The sequence below is a fragment of the Physeter macrocephalus genome, chromosome 4, assembly GCF_002837175.3.
Source record: "Physeter macrocephalus isolate SW-GA chromosome 4, ASM283717v5, whole genome shotgun sequence".
In the NCBI taxonomy this organism is placed as follows: Eukaryota; Metazoa; Chordata; class Mammalia; order Artiodactyla; family Physeteridae; genus Physeter; species Physeter macrocephalus.
This window is the reverse complement of record NC_041217.1, coordinates 108,884,622-108,904,174: the sequence shown is the minus strand read 5'-3', so window position 1 is coordinate 108,904,174 and position 19,553 is coordinate 108,884,622. Positions and strand designations below refer to the sequence as shown.

Here is a 19,553-nt window from a genome sequence, read left to right as displayed (position 1 = left end):
ACCCGGTTCCCCTGCATCGGCAGGCGGACGCGCAACCACTGCGCCACCAGGGAAGCCCCTTTTTGGTTTTTTTTGTTGTTGTTTTTTTTTGTATCATGGCTCCTTTTAAAAAACATTTGTGTTTCTCAAGCAGGAGATCAGACATCTTTGCCATAGCCCCATTTAAAAAATTGTGGTAAAGTATACCACAATTGGTCATTTTAATCATTGTAAGTGTACAATTCAGTTGCATTAAGCGTATTCATATTGATGTGCAACCATCATTACCACCCATCTCCAGAACTTTGTAATCATTCCAAACAGAAACTCTGTATTCATAAAAAAACAATTCCTCATTCCTACCCCACTCAGCCTCTGGTAACCTCTATTGTATTTTCTGTTTATGAATTTGTCTATTCTTGGTACTTCCTATAAGTGGAATCATACAGTATTTTCCCTTTTGGTCTGGCTTATTTCACATAGCATAATGTTTTCAAGGTACATCAATGTTGGAGCATATATCAGAATTTCATTCCTTTTTAAGGCTGAATAATAGTCCACTGTATGTACCTACCATATTTTATCATTTCATCTGTTGATGCACATTGGGGTTGTTTCTACCTTTTGGCTCTTCTGATTAATACCTCTGTGAACACTGGTATACAAATATCTGTTTGAGTCCCTTCTTTCAATTCTTTTGTGTATATATGTGAAGTAGAATTACTGGGTCATATATGGTAATTCTATCTTTAACTTTTGAGGAACTGCCAAACTATTTTCCACAGTGGCTATACCATAATACATTCCCACCAGCAATGTATAAGGGTTCCAATTTCTTCATATCTTCGCCAGCACTTGTTATTTTCCTCTTTTGGGGGGATCGTAATAGCCATCTTAATGGGTACAAAGTGGTATCTAACTATGGTTTTGATTTGTACCTAATGACTAGTGATGTTGAGCATCTTTTCATTTGTTGGCCATTGTATATCTTCTTCAGAGAAATGTCTGTTAAGTCTTTTGCCCTTTTTTATTTATTATTTTGGCGGCACCGGATCTTCGTTGCGGCATGCGGACTCTTAGTTGTGGCATGCATGTGGGATCTAGTTCCCCGACCAGGGATCGAACCCAGGCCCCCTGCATTGGGAGCGCGGAGTCTTACCCACAGGATCACCAGGGAAGTCCCTTGCCTTTTTTTTTTTTTTTTTGCGGTATGCGGGCCTCTCACTGTTGTGGCCTCTCCCGTTGCGGAGCACAGGCTCTGGACGTGCAGGCTCAGCGGCCATGGCTCACGGGCCCAGCCGCTCCGTGGCACGTGGGATCCTCCCGGACCAGGGCACGAACCCGTGTCCCCTGCATTGGCAGGCGGATTCTCAACCACTGTGCCACCAGGGAAGCCCTCCTTGCCCATTTTTAAATTGGGTTGCTTGGGGGTTTTTTTTGTTTGTTTTTTGTGTGGGGTTTTTAGAGTTCTTCATATATTTTGGATATTAATCCCTTATCGAACATAAAATATGAAAATATTTTCTCCCATTCAGTGTGATGACTTTTCACTCTCTTGATAGTGTCCTTTGATGCACAGAAGTTTTAAATTTTGCTGTAGTCCAATTTATTGTTTTCATTTGTTGAATGTCCTTTTGGTGTCAGCTCCAAGAAATCATTGCCAAATCTAATGTCATGAAGCCTTTCACCTAAGTTTTCTTTTAAGAGTTTTATAGTTTGTTTTAGCGCTTACATTTAGGACTTTGATCCATTTTAAGTTATTTTTTAAAATTTTGATATTATTCCAAATGTGGGTTACAGTAATAGTTTTCATCATTTTGAGTCAATTTTTGTATATGATGTAAGATAAGGGTCCAACTTCATTCTTTTGCATGTGGATATCCAGTTTTCCCAGAACTATTTGTTGAAAAAACTGTCCTTTTTCCACTGAATGGTCTTGGCACCCTTGTTGGAAATCAGTTGACCATATATGAGAGAGTGAGTTTATTTCTGTGCCATGACCTCATTTTGTACAAGTAGGAAATAGGCCGTATAATCCTTTTATAGGTATGCAATAGATACTTTCTGGTAATGTAATATATATAGTACAGAAGGTCTATGCCAGAAGGGCTATCATATATAATAAAAGGATATGGTAAAAAAAAAGAAGGAAAACAAATACCACCAAAAAAGATTTTAATGCACATTTTTATTATAGATAGGCAAGTGTGGTTTGCTATGGCTAATAGTATGTTTATAATGGATGTACATGCTTTTCTATATACCAAAAGGTATAATATTTTTCTTGTAATACTTAACTAACTAACAAACATTTCTCTGACAACAAGGAAAGTCTGAACTTTACTGAGCCTATTTTAAATAGCAAAGGACTGTTTTTGTTTTCCTGAATGTTACTTTAAAGACTGGTAAATTGAATTCTTTTAAGTCCCAACACATTAAATTTAAGAACAGTGAAAGAAAATCAATGAATAATTACAAAAACATTTAATTTCTATGAAGCAGAAATATAAAGTTTTTATAATTTAAAACATCAGCAATTTCAAAAGATTTGCTGAATTAATTAGAACTTTACAAAATATATATACACAAAATATCATCCCAGATGATCATGGATTTTTAAAAATAGTATATCAAAACCCCTAAACTCTAACCCAAACCTACTACTGGATGTAGCTGGCCTACAATTTTTTACAGCAATTTAAAAAATAAAAGTTAAAAAAACCCTCCCAATTCTCTTGTGCTTAAGCACAGGTTACAATGTGCTGGCTTTGATTCTAATATCCACAAAGAGAATTTTAAAATAAAACAAGGACTTCACATAAATAATGTTTTACTTGTTATTAAGTATGTGACCAAACAAATTAAAATAAGTACTAACAACCAAAACATATCTTGATGTAACCAGTACATACACTCTTAAAGAATGACAAAGACGAATAAAGAAATAATAGTCTATGAAAGCCACAAGCACCTTGTTTTAGAAAAAGCACCAAGCAACACAAAAAGGCAACATGTAAGAGGTAGTGTATCACCGGCTAAGATGTATATGCCCACTGGGGACCTGAATACAGCTTAGTATTTGGGAAAATAAGACATATCAGACTGTGGCTTGCAATTTTTAGACAGAAGCATTGCACGTTTGGGAGCATTAGCCAGTATTGCTCCATAGTGCTTTGCGTCTCCAGCTGTCTAATGGGTACTTTGCTCTCAGACAGTCAAAAAATATAGAATATCCTGAAGAATTCCATGTTTATAAATGTTCAGTTCTAGGGAATTCTCTAAGAAAGCTCAGATCAATATAATTTTTTAAAGAATTAAATACTTATAGTCCTTTAAAAAAATGCCTCGTCTCCTTCTTAGGAGGAAGTCTTTTCTTCCTGAGATTCTTTAAGATTTAGCCAATGCTTTATTCCATGCATTTCATAATATCCAATAGTACCTTTCTGTCTATATTTTTCCCTCTGCAGCAATTACCTGGCCAACAGCATGAATTCTGAACTAATTCAGAATTAATTAAATTAGAGAAAGCATACAGAACTGCTTTCAATGTAGTACTTCCGTTCAGTTTTGAGATGAAGAAGTTTTTGTACTTCAATTACTGGAAGTTGATTAGGGTCCTGGGTGTGAAAAAGGAATTTTGCTTTATGCCAGCTCCCATCTTGAATCTGTAAAATAAGAATGAAATGCTTTAATCTGTAATTGTTTCATTAGCAGACAGTGTCCTTCATAGACAATGTAGACTTATTTTAAGGATTAGAAATAATGAACAGAAAGTGCCTAGAACAATGCCTGGCACAGAGTAAATGCTTAAAAAACGGTAACAATTACTATGAATAATTGAAAATATGTGCTTATTCCTTTCTCTAAATGGCATTGTGTGTTCTGATTTTTCTTTTGAGGGTTTCTGCTTCTGTTGTCTGTGGATCATTGCACCAGATATGAATTTAAAAACTGCACTATTCCTAATATGAGCAATACCCATCTGTTTTGTGTTCCTTTATTTGGGACTGATGCTTCAGGATGGGCATTTTTCTTGGATGAAAGGGAATGAGCTAGCTCAACCTCTCTGTACTTTAGGCAGGAAATAAGCAGAATCACTTCAGTAGAAGTAAATTATAATTACGTTGAATCATCTTTTAGGTTTCTTTTTTTCCATTCTGTGGTTACTGTTTATATAGTTTCTTTCATTCCTCTCTTCCTTTCCTTCTAGGCCTTTTATGTTTCTCTTTATTACTGTATGCTCTTTTGTTTCTGGTAAATTCTATTATGGATCAAAAACTATTATATGATTAAGATTTAAGAAGACAAAATAGAGAAACACAGTTGATTAGTTTTGTGAAGCGTTTTATACAGGAGTTAATTCATTTACCCATTCACAGAATTATCATGGTATAAATTTTAAAGTTTGAAGGAGCTTTAGAAATTATCTAAACTATAAATTCCATTTTATGTTAAGGCAATTGAAGCTCACAGAAGATAAATTACCAAAGTCATAAGCTTGGTTTAATAACTAGAATAGAGTTCCCTGTGTAAGACACTGTCAGATTAACTTCATTAAATCTCAAACAATATGTGTTGAACACTAAGTACATTTGGCACAGTTGAATAAGATGTAATCCTCCATTTCCTTACAGTGCTTGGAAAATATAAAGATGAATAAATTAGTTCTGGCGTCTGAATTCTAGCAACTTATAAATTTAGTTGGGGAGAGGAGAAACAAACAGCCATAATATAAGACTGTATGTGATAAATGCAATATAAATAATGTAGGCAATGAGCGCTAAGTCCCTCATTTCCAACTGGAGGTGTCAGGGAAAGCTTTGTGAATTCAGAATAAAAGATGGGCCTTAAAGTTTGCCTACAATTTCCACTTGGTTAGAGGGGTAGAGAACAGCACTTCAGAGAAAGGGAATGACCTGAATAGAAAAAAACAAAACAGTTGGAAAAGTAGAATGTGGTTGCGAAAATAAGCCTGGCATGGGGTTTAAGTGCACAGATTTTGACTTGGAACAGATTTTGATAGAAGCCCAAGTACAGCTATTCTCTTCACATATAAAATGGGAAGAATAAAAACCTACCTCACAGTATTGTGTGGATTAAATGAGTCTTCAATTAAAAGTCCCTAGCAGTGTAGCATGGCATTGACTTTGGAACTGTACACACCTGGGGTTGATTTCTTGCTCCTCTGCTAATTAGCTGTATGACCTTGAACTAGTTACTTAACCTCTGTGCCTTCACTTTCTTACCTATAAAATGATACTAATAGGAACTTCTTCACAAAGCTGTTATAATTAAATAATGTATGCAGTACATGGTACTTGTCATCTAATGTCTCCAATAATTAGTAGTAGGAATTGTTGTTTTTCTTGTTATTATTATTATAAATAGATCAGGTGGACCACACTTTAGGGTACACAGTCAGTGAAAGGTAGAAAGGTAGGTTTGGGGCCTGACTACTCTAACTGCTGAATAAAGAGCTGATAAGTTTTGATTGTGTCTCAGAAATAGTAGTGAGTCACTAAAAGTTTCGGGACAAAATTGTGAAAGTTAAATTAATTTGTTGGTAATATTTATTGATCTCTTCCCCTATAGAGAGTGAGCTGTATACTTCTGTTTGCTTACGATTTTTCAAATACCCAAGAGCTGTTTATCTGAAAATGAAATGTGAAAAAGTAAAGCACCCTAGAAATGGTAAGAGATCTTAAATCATGGGCTTCATAGTACACCAGAACAGGAAACCAAGCTACTTAAAGAAATTAGGATGTACGTAAAGTGGACAACCCTATACTATATAACAGGAGTCAGCAAACTCTTCTGTAAAGGGTTAGATAATAAATGTTTTAGGTTTTGTGGGCCATAGAGTCTCTGTCGCACTTGCTCAACTCTGCCATTGTAGTGTGATAACAGCCCTAGATAATAAACAAACGAATGAGTGTGGCTGTGTTCCAGTAGCATATATGTACAAAGACGAGTGCTGGGCTAGATTTGGTCTGTGGATTATAGTTTGCGACACCTACTGTACAACATAATGTTTTAAAATTATAGACTCTTCACTATTATTTAATTTTAATAGGACAAATGGGCTATGATTCAAATACAGATTTGTAGGGTTAGTCAATCTGCCATTATGCCCATTATTTGGTATCAAGTATAGGGAATGACAAAATGAAATAAAGCTGACTTGCCTCTATAACCTGCCTTCCATGAAGTAATGAGATGCAGAATCACAGTGGTAAAAAAATAGGAAAGAAATCATTTGTCTATATGCCCTATCTGCCATCTATCTATCCATCCATCCATCGATCTGATATAATTATTTCATATGGGGAATAAAAATTAAATTTATGTATTAACACCTGTTTTGCATATAAAACTTCATGGATGAACAACGGGTGTGACAAAAGTTGATACGATATAAGCAAATAATTGATTCTGAAAAATGTACGGTTATTACACATCAGGCACATTAAAACTTACTACCCTTCTGTATCTGCAGTTTGCAATTAAAGTCTTACTCAAATTAATTTTATATAGTTTTATCAATTTTACATTAGTTATATTGAACAGTTCTAAAAGTGCCATTCCCTTACCTTGCAGTCATCTGAAAGCACTTTAGGTTCAAGTAGAGTGTTTTCTTCGAAAATCTGGCTATTCCATCCCTTGAAACCAATAGTCAATCCTGAGCCACTTGTCTGAGCACTTGTCCACACTGGAGTGTTTAGACAATGAATGGTGATGATATGGGTGGCTTCTGAGCTCAGTAAATGAAGGAAGTTCATCTGGACTTTTCCGACTCCAAACTCCAACTAATGTCATTGAAACAATATGCAAGTTATAAGATATGGCAATTGAAAGACTTATAGTTTGGGGAAACCTGAAGAAAGTCCTTGACAGGCCAGGGGTGGGGCAGGGGGGAATCCCTGATTTATAGCATTTTCTGATTGGTGGGAGTTGTAAATACTCCCACCATGGCTGGTTTTAGGCTATCAAGGTAGTGTCATTAAGCATGGAGTTCGCAAGAGACATTAATAATAGGCTCTCCTGAGCAGTATGAGCTGGCTTTAGCATACTACTAGGCTACTAGATATGAACAACAAAAAGAGGAGATACTTTGCATAATGTTATTTAAGATGCATTAATAATTTGTTGTTGATTATTGCTTGTCTATACTTTCATTTGAAGATTTATTTTTGAGTTTCCAAAGATAAGTTAACAGTTGTAATCATATTGATTAATTTTAACTATGAGAGCCTTTACAGACAAAGACAGAATCTTAGTCTTTTTGTTGCCAGCCCCAATGCCATTCCAGTCATACAGTGAGTCATCAGTAAATGTTTATTGCATGAATGAATGAATGCATGAACAAGTATTTACTAATAAAGTGAACGATATAGGGCAACACTGGAGCAAGGAAGTATGACTGCACATTTTCTAGGCTTGAACAAGGAAGCAGATTTTTCTATAGCTTTAGCCATCATCGTCATCACCATTATTATTTTAGCATTATTCAAGCATGGGGATGGTCATAACATAAATGAGTAGAAGTAGTTCCTACTGAGGAATTTATGTTAATCTCCAAACACAAAATCAGAGAAATATCAGTTATGAGGTAACAGAGAAGGAAAAAAATAAAATGACAACAAAAAAGCAAAACTTCAGGGAAAGAGAGGAAAGGCAAAGGAAGAGTATAAGGATGAAAACATGGAAGGATCCTCATGAGGAATATTAGAGCTGAAGTAATTCAAATTCCTTCATTTTGCAGATGAGAACCACAAACCTGGGAAGTATGTAGCCTCTCTGAGCTTTAGTCTCTAGGTTGGTAAAGCTGGGTATAACCCCGACATGACAGGGTTGTTACGAGGATTTGAGGTGCCCACTGTCATTTAGCTACTAGCACAGCACCTGGCACAGAGTGGGCTCTCTGGTGGCTCACAGCATCATTCCCCAGGTTTGACGAGGAAAAGAAATTAGAATCCAGGTTCCAGATTCCAAGTCTACTGTTCTTTCCACTACCTGCGCAGTCTTTCTCAGGTTGAGTTCATGGATAGGAGAGATGGGAGAATTGATTCAGCCAGGGAAAGAATTGGAGTGCAGCTCGTTCACTTGATCCTGTCTTCTTTGCACACCACTCTCCCCTTTTCTTCCATGATAATCCAAATAAAAATCCTGGGCTAAACCCAGGGGGGTGAGGATGATCGTGCCTAGTTTGGAAGCAGGACGATCATGCTGCTCATTAGTTACACAGATTCCACAGGAACGTAAGAATCCTCCCCTCCTCTGCTTTGGGTAACAGTGGTGAATGGCTATTGAGATGAGCTGGTGAAACATCCTAGTTAATGAAGGGGAGCGTTTTAGGAGGAGAGGGCCGTCTAACGATGAAGCAGCTGGAGGGACTGACACACTGCCTATTTTAGCTGCTGCCTTTCGGTGGTGGACAAAACACACAATAGGTCCGTATATCAGTTCTTTGTCAATGAGAAAAGTTCTTGGGAAGGCCAAGGTAGTTTAACCAGAAATGCAGTTTTAGTTTCTTCAGTATATGTTGTAGGTAGAACTAAGCTTTAGGGTTTAGAAATGCTTGTTATAATATCCAGTGTTACATACCAAACTAACTTTCGTTCATTCTAAACATTTGGTTTATAGAACTATACTTGTAAGAAGTAAGTTTTAAATAATATCCAGTGGATGTTTAGGGGAGGTTATTTTTGTGCCCATTCACCAAAAATAGCAAGCTTTGTGGTGAAATTCCTCTTTTAATCATGATGATGTCTTTTTAGTAAAACTTAAGGTAACTGATTACTGAGAACAAACACTGCAGCTGTTTGGGAATTTTCTAATGAATGCACGTGCATAAAAACATATGTTTTACATTTTTAAAAGGAATTTTAAAAGCATAGTCGGTAGAGTAAGCCAAGCTAAGCCAGTCATAAAAATACATAATCAAAATGTCAAGATTTAACAGGATTATTTTTAAAAAACAAAAAATTTCTTTCTCATATATGGTAGAGAATATCTTGCTTCCATTCATAAAATTCATAATTATTTAAAATGAAAGAAGTTTAAAAATCACTGTTTACTGATAGTGGGCAAGTACTAAATTCAAAACATACCTTTGTCACAGAGACAGGAGATAAACATGTCTGACCACCAGCACTGAAATTGCAGAAAACCTCAATGGCATCTGAAGGGCATCCAAGATTTGGATCAATCCAGTATTTTCCTATTAATTTATTGTAAAACATAAAGATATTTAAATGCCATGCTAAAATATATTTGAACTATCCTTACAAATTATCATGATACTTTCAATATATTTTTCACACTTTTTCCTTTTAAAAAACTTAGAAGATTATAAAGATATTTACATTTAGTCAAACAATGAAAGCTGCAAGCATTATGTAAAACCAATACTGAAAATACTGTATTTTTCACATACCTATCAATTTAAGGGCATTTTATAATTTTAATAAAAAATAACCGAATGGCTGAATCTGTTGCTTCATTCTGTAGATACGTGCAGCAACTTAAAGTGAATTGTCTAAAGTTACATAGTTAATAGAAAAGTTGAAATTAATATAGGATATGTGTGTATTTTTGTTCTATGTCATTACAGAGCTTAAAAATGAATATATATGTATTTAAAAAACAGAAACAACTTCTTCAGTCTCCCCGAGGAAAAACATATCTTTATGTTTTTAATATTGATAGTTAAAATAAAAGGAATAAACATTTTTTGTTTCCAGAAGAAAAATGTGCAATTAAATGGTTATTTTTGTGCTTTTCAGATTTGTAAGTGGAAAAAACTGAAATCTCTACAGCCAGTGTAAGCCTGCCAACCTTTGCCTCCATTGAGTGCCCAGGAGAATCAAATGGTGTGTAAAAGACTTCAAGACATATTCAGACTGAAAAGTACTGGGCTAGCGTCTTAATTCCGGAATAACAGGCTCAGGATACTGAAATAGCACCTTATTCTAAACGCAAAGGGCAGGAGTTTTTGAATGAGATGGCCCTGCCTTCTTGCATTAAAAAGGCAAGACAATCGAACAGTTGTAAAATGTCATTTTCTATAATAGGTAGAAATACTGTTTGTTCCATTCCTATCCCACAGCAGAGATTCCTCCAGCTCATCCTGGGCTTCACCTGTGTATCATTTTAGACTTCCACAACATCCTCGACTATTCTCCCCTCTACTCTTCTACTAATTCTTCAAAGTGAAGACTTGTTGAATTGGTACTTCCAAGAGTAGGGGACTGTTACAGACAGTCCAGATAGCTGGACCCCATCCCCAGAGTTGCTGAATCATTAAATCTGGGATGGGGCTTGAGAATCTGCATCTAATTCTGGTCCATGGACTATATTTGGAGAATCACTGATCTATTGAAATATGGAAGAAAGGGGTGAAAAAGATCCTAATACCACCTCCATCCTGTTTTTTCCCATTTCCTCAGAATGTTGAACATTTTGTAGTTTGTAGAAATTATAGCTGGGTTTTTTTTTTTTTTAAACCAGGATCTGATCCAGGCTTACAGTCATATCTTGATTCATCATCTCCTCTCTTTCAAGAAATAGTTTCCTACTACTATGTGAGTGAATATATTCTTTATAAAACGTTTTCCTTCAAGCAAGGTCTCATTGTTACATGGGGTGGAATGCTTTGAATTCAGGCATTATGTTGTACAATGGTGAACTGGTAGGGGCTTCATATTTTTTTCAGGGTATGCTGAGCTACAGATAAAGCACTATACCATAATACATCTTTTATAGGCCTAAATGCTCTAACTCCAAATTGGCTCTCTCCTGAGAACACTGCTCCCCCTGCAGCTCTTTCAAGTTCTGCCACAGCCTCTACAGCATTGTGCCTGGGTGGGGAAGGGGTCTTTCTTGCTCCTCGTTGCCACTTTCAGACCGTTCTCCCCGCTTTCTCCCTAAAAACACTCCATGGTAAAATTGCTGTCATTGCATTACATCACCTGTTACCTCTTCCTGTTGCTATCACCAAATTTATTTCTTTGATGATTCTAGCTTTTGGCTAGCTATCACTTTCAGAAAATCTATTTATAACCTAATTCTTCGTGATTTTACATCCACATGGTTGATATTTGCAATACCGACTTCTCAGTGCCTCGAACTCTCTCCCACCAACGTTTTTGTACCCTTCTCGTGTCCTGTTTACTTCAATCATTAACTTATAAGGCCATACCCTAGTTTTTGTTATTACCTACAGCTAGATCTCCTCCATGATTTCACCTCTCTTCTCATTCCAGCTCATTCCCTCTAGTGTTCTGACTCTAATAATTCTTTGATCCCATTAGGAGCTACTAACTATCCATTGATACTACCACTTTTTCATTGTCCTTCATAATCTTGTGTTCACTTCTCTTCCTGCCTAGCTTAAGACCCACAGTCCTTTGCTATGATCATTTCCTTAAAGACTTCCTTAACATTCTTGCCCTGCCTCACTTCATTGTGCTTGTCTTATAAAATCCCAGTCCTGCATAAATCCAGTTGTGTGCCTAATCTGTGCCTGTACCTGCACAACTAAATGTGCCTAGAGAAAAACACAATTATGCTGACTGGCCTCACTTCTTTAAATTCAAATGTTTGAAAGGCTGCCAGACAATACTACTATGTTTCCCTAGTTCATTTCCTGTCACTTTCCTAGTTAACCATTTGAAACCTTTTCCTATCCTCTCAAGTTAATTATACCTTTCCTTCATTCTTATTCTTGACTGATGATAACCTTTCAGTTTCACTGAGACAACTAAAGCAAACTGAAGGAAACTTATATAAGCTGCCATTATGACCTTTAGCCATCTATCTGTACTTGCACATATATATTCTGCCTTCTCTCTTATTACTGTGAATAAACCGTGTTCCTAAATAAGGTTTCCCTTGTCCGTTAAACCTTCCATTTCAAATTTTTCCTCTCTTATTTTTTCTTTTGAGTCAGCTTCTGTTGTCTGCTTTCCTGCCAGTTCTCATTCGTGGTGTTTTGTCAACTTGTGTGCTTAGTTATCATTGATTGTGTGCTGGGCACTATATTTGAAAAATTATTTATGGAAATAACTTGAGCCCTAGGATGATATTATCTTTTATAGAAGAGTTTTGTTTGTTTCTATCAGGTATGAGGGGCTACTAGCAGTCTGGAATCATCTTAATCCAAGTTCACAGTTTGAGATTTTCTGAGCAATCTTGATGATGTGAAGCTAGGCTGCAATCTGTACAAATATCTTTTCTTTCCGTTTATTTTTACTCTGAAAGTGGAGCCCTTTGAAAGGCTAAGTCCGCACCTTTTGTGGACTTCAGATTCCAACCTTTGACCCCTATCCCGTGAAGCCACCAAAAGCACTACTCAGTTTCTGAACACACCCAGGGCAAAAGTAGTTCTAAGTATGTGTTCATCTCTCTGCTGTCTTTTAAAAAATATTGGCTTGAAAGTCCCTCACTACGTTGTCAGTATTTGATGCTTTTAACTTAATTTTCAAAAAGTTTTGTTAGGCAAATTGAATTACCTGCTTCATTAATGGGAGTGGAAACTCCAGCTCCACCATTTTCTCTTAAAACCTGATACAGTTTTAACTGCTACGATTCCTCTAAACCGCTCTTGCGAAGATCATCAAAGACGTTCCCATTACTAAATCTAGTAGCCTTTCTCAGTCTTCACCTAACTTGACATCGACCCAGTAGATCCCCTCCTCCTCAGGCAAACATTTTCTTCACTCCACATTTCATCTAGTTTTCCTCTTATCTCAGTGATAGCTTCTTCTTAGTCTTCTTCGCTAGTTCCCCCTCAACTCCCTGACCTCTCTAAACATTAGAGAGCTCTAAGGCACAGTTTTTAGAACTCTTTTCTTTATTTATCTGTTCTTTAGGTAGTCTTAAACAGTCTCAGGGCATTGGATACTATTTATATGCAAATGACTTCATAAATTTTACCCCTAGCCAGGACCTCACTCCTGAATAGCCAATGACCTACTTGACATCCTTACTTGAATGCCTAACAGACATCTCAAATTAAATACATCCAAAACTGAACTCCTGATCTTGTCTCCAAACTTGCTTCTCTATCTCTTTTGACAGCAAGTCCACTCTTCTAGTCCCTTAGTCAAAAATCTTAGAGTCATCCTTTATCATTCTATTTCTCTCATAACCCACATCCAAATTACCAACAAAAAACTGCTGGCTCTACCTTAAAACATATCCAAAGATTTGACCATTTCTTATCACTTCCCCACCACCAACTGTAGTCCAAGCCATCATCATCTCTTACTGGATTATTTCAATAGTCTTCTCAATGTCTCCTTCTACCCTGTCCTCATTATATTTGCAATACAACACCCAGAGTAACATTTTAAAAATTTAAGTCAAGTCACGTTATTCCTTTGCTCAGAATCTTCCAGAGGCTTCCCATCTTATTCAGTAAAAGCTGGAGTCTTTTGAGTAATCTATAAGATCCTGTATAATCTGGTTTCTTGACATCTTTCTGACTTCATTTCCTACCATTCTTCCCCTTACGCACTTTCTTCCAGTCACCTTGGCCTTCTTGCTAATAGTAGAACGTGCTAAGTACACGCTCAGGTTCAAGGGCCTGTGCGTTTGTTCTTTCTTCCTGGAAAGCTCTTTCCCCAGATTTCCTGTGGCTTGTTCCCTTACCTCCTGATATTGCTCAAATGTCACTTTCCCAGCGATGCTTTATCTACCTACTCTATTTACCACTTCACCCCCCACCCTACTTTCTGTCATATCCCCTCTTCCCTGCTGTTTTGTGTTTCTCTATTGCACTTACGATCTCCTAGTGATGAAAGTAGTTTTGGGCGTAAAGACCTTTCTGATACCTTACAAGCCATACCACTTAGTTATTTCTCCTACGAGGAAGGCAGACCTTGAATTAGATTTCAGTAATTTGTATGTCCTGTAGTGTCTTTGTTCCTTTCAGTTCTATAGAATTGCATTTTTATACCCTCAAATATGGGAAAGAATAAAATTTGAATTATTGTAGGCAGCTATAGCTGTAAATATTATTTGTTTTTGTGATAATCTAGGGCAGGAAATATCTATAGAAGTTAAGCTTTTTATTAATATAAATAAAATGAATATTTTCACTATACTGTATTCTAGAATGGAAGATGTTTTTGGACAAACATGTATTTATACATATATATGTATATGTGTATGTGTGTGTGTATAAAATATGGACTACTATTCATCCTGCAGAATTAAATAACTTATTTTCAAATCAGCATATATGTCATTGTGTGTTAAGACTAGAGTTTTTACCAAAAAAATAACTACTAATATTGATTGTATAGCTGACCAGGTAGACCCAATAGAAATTAAAATTAAATGACATATTGTAGCAGACAGGGTTTCCCCTACTTATCACCAGATAGTGATGGCTCTTCCACTTGCTTTAAACCTTTCCTTGATGGTTCTCTTTTTGCACCTCTGGCTAATGGATTTGGGGTATCAGTGTGAGGATGAGAAAATTTCAAGAATGACAAGCCACTCCATCTTTATAGTCACTGATACTGAAATGAGGCATTTAAATTCCGTTTTATGTAAAAACTAATTTTAGAGAGTGTGGTAGAGAGGGCTCTATGATCTCTTTCTTCATGTTGCCATAAGTCAGGCTGTGCAGTAGAAGACCTTTGTAAAGTGAACCCTTGAAAAAGGATACTTTGACTTCAGAAACATGTTTACCTCTATGAATACGTATTTGGTTCTTGATGTTAAAATGCCTCTGCCAGGGTTTTATCAAAAATGATAAGGTTTGGAATAAATACACCGCAAATCTCAAACACACTGAAATGATGAAACAAAATTAGATATCAGAGTTTAAGGAAACCAGTAACTTACCATCTGATACTTTGTGTTCACAGTTAAGCAAATCTTTGCAGATTCGTGCTGGGTTATCTCGTGTGCCAAGAGGATTCTTGATGCTGTGCAGTAAATTGCTAAGGTAGTTCAAGGTTTCGAATATCTCTGCACTGTGGTCAATTAAGGTCACTTCAGTATTCTGGTAGCTCTGCCAAGTCATTGTGAGAATCATATTAGCAAAGAAGCTTGGAGTAGTCATTACCAGCATGTAACCCAAGTGATCAACACGGAGCAAGGCAGAAGGAAAAGGTACTCCTGTTGTGTGCAAGGAGTTGGGAGGAGGATGTAAAGAACAGTTTATATATAACTATAGGCATATTTGTATGTTTTATTAATCTTGATCCTAATAAAAGCTTAAATTCACACTCAAAAGTCTAGTTTTCAAGCTGACATAAAACTTGATTACTATGCCTACTGCATAATTTGAAAAAAGCCTATATTATGAATAAATAGAGCTTAAATAAGAAAAATGAGTAGTGATAATAGATCGATCCCATTTTAAGAAATGGCTAACTTCATTTAACTATTTTCTGCTATAGTACCAAATTCTTATTTTAAAAAATCCTTTAACAATATTATATTTTTGTTTTAAATGTTTTCCTTAAAAAACATCTTATGCATATATTTCTGTTTATTAAAATTGCTTACTTTGTCCTTAAAATTTTTTTCATTACTTTTAATCTCTTTTAAATACAGGCTTTGAGATAAAGTCACATTTTGGCCTCTGAAAAAAAACTGCTGTTTAATTTGTAGATTGAGAGTGCCAGTGTAAATAAAGCCAGATATATTACCTCCATCTGTAGGGCAGTATGTGATTCAATCAGGGCTTGAATAGCAGCATTGATATCCATTTGTTTCTGTGTAAAACAAAACCATTTGAGATCAGCAATAAGATCAACACTGAGTGCTCTAAAGTAAAGCCTATAAATTCTGAAAGCACTGCTGTTAAAGTATACTAGACTTATTATCTAAAAGGGGTTTGTAACTCTTATGGTTAGACAGATCTTGCAAGTATTGCCTGACTATCCGAAAGGACAATATGCTGCTTTCATCGAAATCTCAAAAGTCTCCTAATTAAAACAGGACCAAAGTCTAGAGCTCTCAAATGAAAAACTATTTGTCTCTGCTGCATGAAAACACACAAAAAAGTTACTCACATGGAGGAAGAATGAAATATGATCCCCTCAGTTAATAAATTGTAAAGTGAAGAATAAATAACTGTAGTAATTTTTAACAGTTACATTCTTGGAAGGAAAATAGAAAAAAATATTACTGTCCTGAGGTAGTCACCACATTAGTTTAATCTGATACTTCTGCGGTCTTAAAAACAATTTCTGAAGTTGGAAAAAGTATCATTAGTCCCAAAAGAAATAATACATCATGAATCCAATCTCCTCCTGCATTTAATAAAAGATATTTTTAGAGAAAGACCCAACCTAACCATTAGTAAAAAGTCTTTTCGTATTTTATTTTTTAAAAAGCTTGGAAACTAAGAAGCATGAGTTGGGAGAAAGTTCTGTGAAATGGCATCTGTGTGAGCAAATCAAGCGATCTGATTTCTTTCAGAATGATTGTACTGCTGAGGTATCTTTTTACTTGGCAGCCCATACAATAGAAACTCTTTTCAACAGATCTCTCATAACTCATGGTTGGTAATTTGAAAAACTATTTAAAATGATGGGACAATCAACAAAATGTACTCATCTTTGCCTCAACATGTGGTTTTCATATTGGAAAATACTTGACTCATTCTGCATACGTACACTGCCAAACACATATTGAGGATAAAATGGTAAGCAAACAATACAAAACAAAACAACCTTGCCCTTGTAGAGCTAAAGTTTAGAGGTCGATAAAGGCATTAATCAAATAATCTCAAAAATACACATTTACAAATTGTGATACATGCTATAAAAGAAAAGTGCATGGACCTATGAGAGAAATTACAGAGTATTAAATCTGGGGGATAGAAGAGATTTGGAAGGACTAGATCAGCATAGGCTTCCTTGAGGTGGTGATATTTGAGCTGAGATCTGAAGAATAAATATGAATTGTTAGGAGAGGGCCGGGAGAGCTTTCCAGGCAGAGGTAACAACTTTGCACAAAGGCAGTGGAAAAGCATGGCCTATTCAAGAAGAAGAAAGGCTTAGCATAAAATGTTCTGTGCAGATTAAATAATTCTGACCATCATTCTTGTGAGAATTGGCAGACTTTGGACATGGGTCACAAAAATATATTGGGACTAAATATGGGCAACTGAATTAAGTAGTAAACAATAGCCACCTTTATATTTTCCAGTTGTTTGTGGTTAGGGCTTTGATCTTAGAAAAACTAGCAATAAGCAGTTCTCAGGTGCTTCAGACTCAGGACCCTTTTGTACTTTTAAATATTATTAAGGGCTTTAAAGAACTTATATTTATGTGAATTACAGCTTTTGATATTTAACATAGTAGGAATTAAAATATAAAATAAAAAACTATGTGTTAATTGCCTTAAAACAATAAATCCATTATATGTTAATATAAATAAACATTTTTTTAATGAAAAATAACTATTTTCCAAACAAAAAATTAGTGAGAAGAGCGGCACTGTTTTACACTTTTGTATATCTCTTTAACGTCTGGATTAATAGGAGATAGCTAGATTCTCATATTTGCTTTTATATTCTCATATTTGCTTCTATATTCAATCTATTAAAATGTTACTTTAGCTGCACTGTATGAAGAAAATCCAGCCTTAAAAAGATATGTAGTTGGAAAAAAGATTATTTTAGTAGCCTTTTCAGGTAATTGTGGATATTCTTCTTTGATATTATACCAGAACTTGATAAGTGGTAGTTTCTTGAAGGTTAGTTGAAATGTGAAATCTGAAACCATATCTACAACGTATCTATTTTATATTCTTTTATATTAAAACCTATTGATCCATCTTAAACTTTGGAAGAATCATTTATCAATGCATGATTTTAGTAAAAATCAAGATTTTTGTTAAAATCATGCATCGATCATTGGAAAATAATGGTTCATGAAATAATGCAGATCTTCCAAAGACTGACACATTTCGTTATGTCATATCAAAAGATTACATTCGTTAACATCATCACCAATCTCATCAGAAAAATGTAAGTACTGGTAAGTTGTCAAACTTGTAATAGATACAAGCATTCCTCAATTGTTATTGTTGCTTGAAAGTTTGAAATTTACCATTGGTATCAAATTGTCAGTTGTTTTCCTTCAAATGACAGGCTCACTTCATTCATTTTCAAGAAAATATCTGCCAAATACTCATGTCTGAATAACATTATCATTCTGTCAAGTAAAAATGGTGTTCCATGAAAATAGCAGCTAGTTCAGTTTGCAACTGAAACAATTTCATAAGTGCTTTTATTTGAGGCAACCATTGTACTTCAATATGCAGAAATGCTTTACATGTTCTTCCATTTCATCACACAGAATATTAAAAAGATGTGTACTAAAGATTAGAGACTTAGGAGACAGCAAAAATGGTGGAATAATGACCTCCCAGAATTCTCTCTTCTATAAAAGCAATGAGAAAACTGGAAAAAAATGTTTTTCAGAATTACAGAAATTAACAAAATGCTTGCAGCAACCTGGGGAGCATTTATGAAAAATAGCTTAATTTCAGTAAGGGCAGTGAGCTTTGTAAAGCTTTAATCTGTCCTATTCCCAAGCCTCTCTTTCTAGCTCTGTGGTAGCCTTGAAAACCAACAGCCTGCAATCGCAGTGAAAACAAGAAGCCTGGAAACCACAGGAGGGAGCAGAATGGGGCTGGAGTTGCTTCAAAACCTCATTTCCAGTGAAATGTCATTATTTGACCTTTCTGGTCATTCCCTTAAAGACTTGCAAGACTGTCTTTATTTTACCTGACTCAGAGCTCACTCAGTGCAAAAAGTCTTTGCCAAGGAACATTTAAAAAAAAATTTAGATGGAATTGTTAAAAATTTAGATGGAATTGTTAGCCACTTTGTGGCTACTGGAAACATGAGAAAACAGTTGGGGCAAACAATAGTCTAAGAAAAGCTAGGGAATGAGATGTCCATAGAGATTCTAAAAAACTCTGACATATTCCTGGGAATCTAGAAGTCGATGTGCATGCATAGGGCTGTGCACATGATCAGGAAAAACATAAGAAGGCCCTAAGTTCTCTCTTCTGGCTGACCTTCAGGCTCTGTGAAAATAGGAAATTAAAGCTCGGGTATAGTTGTCAGTTGCCTGGCTGAGCATTGAAGGGATGCTCCAACATGCTCACAGAGACCCTTGGCAAAAACTGGGAGACTTACTGGTTCTGGCATTTAAGGAAATCTCTCTCCAATCCTTAGCTGACCACTAAGCTAACTGAGTACAGACTTTAGTGGTCACATATGTCAAAGAATACAGACTTTATACCTTTAGGAAAAGTCACTAAACAAACAACAAAAACAAATAGCAACAATAAACACTGAGGTTGGGGTGAAGAATTTGACTTGCAGAGATGCCATTTTATATTATTTAAAATGTCCAGTTTTCAAGAAAAAATGACAAGACATGCTGAGTAACATTAAAGTATGACCCCTATACATGAGAAAAAGCCAAGCAATCAACAGAAATAGAAATTGTCCCTGAGGAAGCCCAGATGTTGAACTTAGTAGACAAAACTTTAGCTATTTTAGGTATGTTCAAAGAACTAAAGTAAACCAT

General features: G+C 35.7%; 1 protein-coding gene and 1 long non-coding RNA gene across 6 annotated transcripts in view; one reads left to right on the top strand and one right to left on the bottom strand.

Annotated features, from left to right (window-relative positions):
• LOC112063831 (uncharacterized) overlaps positions 1 to 19,553 on the top strand; it is a 193,665-nt gene that overhangs the window by 46,154 nt on the left and 127,958 nt on the right. For 4 of the 5 annotated variants that reach the window (XR_003679576.2, XR_002891206.2, XR_002891205.2 and 1 more), the window contains exons 2-5: positions 5,572 to 5,670; positions 9,765 to 9,851; positions 10,489 to 10,562; positions 14,859 to 14,938. This is a non-coding gene — a long non-coding RNA (uncharacterized lncRNA). The remainder of the gene's footprint in view (positions 1 to 5,571; positions 5,671 to 9,764; positions 9,852 to 10,488; positions 10,563 to 14,858; positions 14,939 to 19,553) is intronic. The other variant, XR_008617215.1, reaches the window with a different exon arrangement.
• Positions 2,853 to 19,553, bottom strand: part of COL24A1 (collagen type XXIV alpha 1 chain) — a 423,812-nt gene continuing 407,111 nt past the window's right edge. Inside the window, exons 56-60 of the mRNA XM_024119550.3 lie at positions 15,648 to 15,713; positions 14,836 to 15,004; positions 9,090 to 9,199; positions 6,570 to 6,785; positions 2,853 to 3,644 (exon numbers count right to left, since the gene is read on the bottom strand). Of these exons, the coding sequence (XP_023975318.1) occupies positions 3,498 to 3,644; positions 6,570 to 6,785; positions 9,090 to 9,199; positions 14,836 to 15,004; positions 15,648 to 15,713 (708 nt within the window). The 3' untranslated portion in view covers positions 2,853 to 3,497. The remainder of the gene's footprint in view (positions 3,645 to 6,569; positions 6,786 to 9,089; positions 9,200 to 14,835; positions 15,005 to 15,647; positions 15,714 to 19,553) is intronic.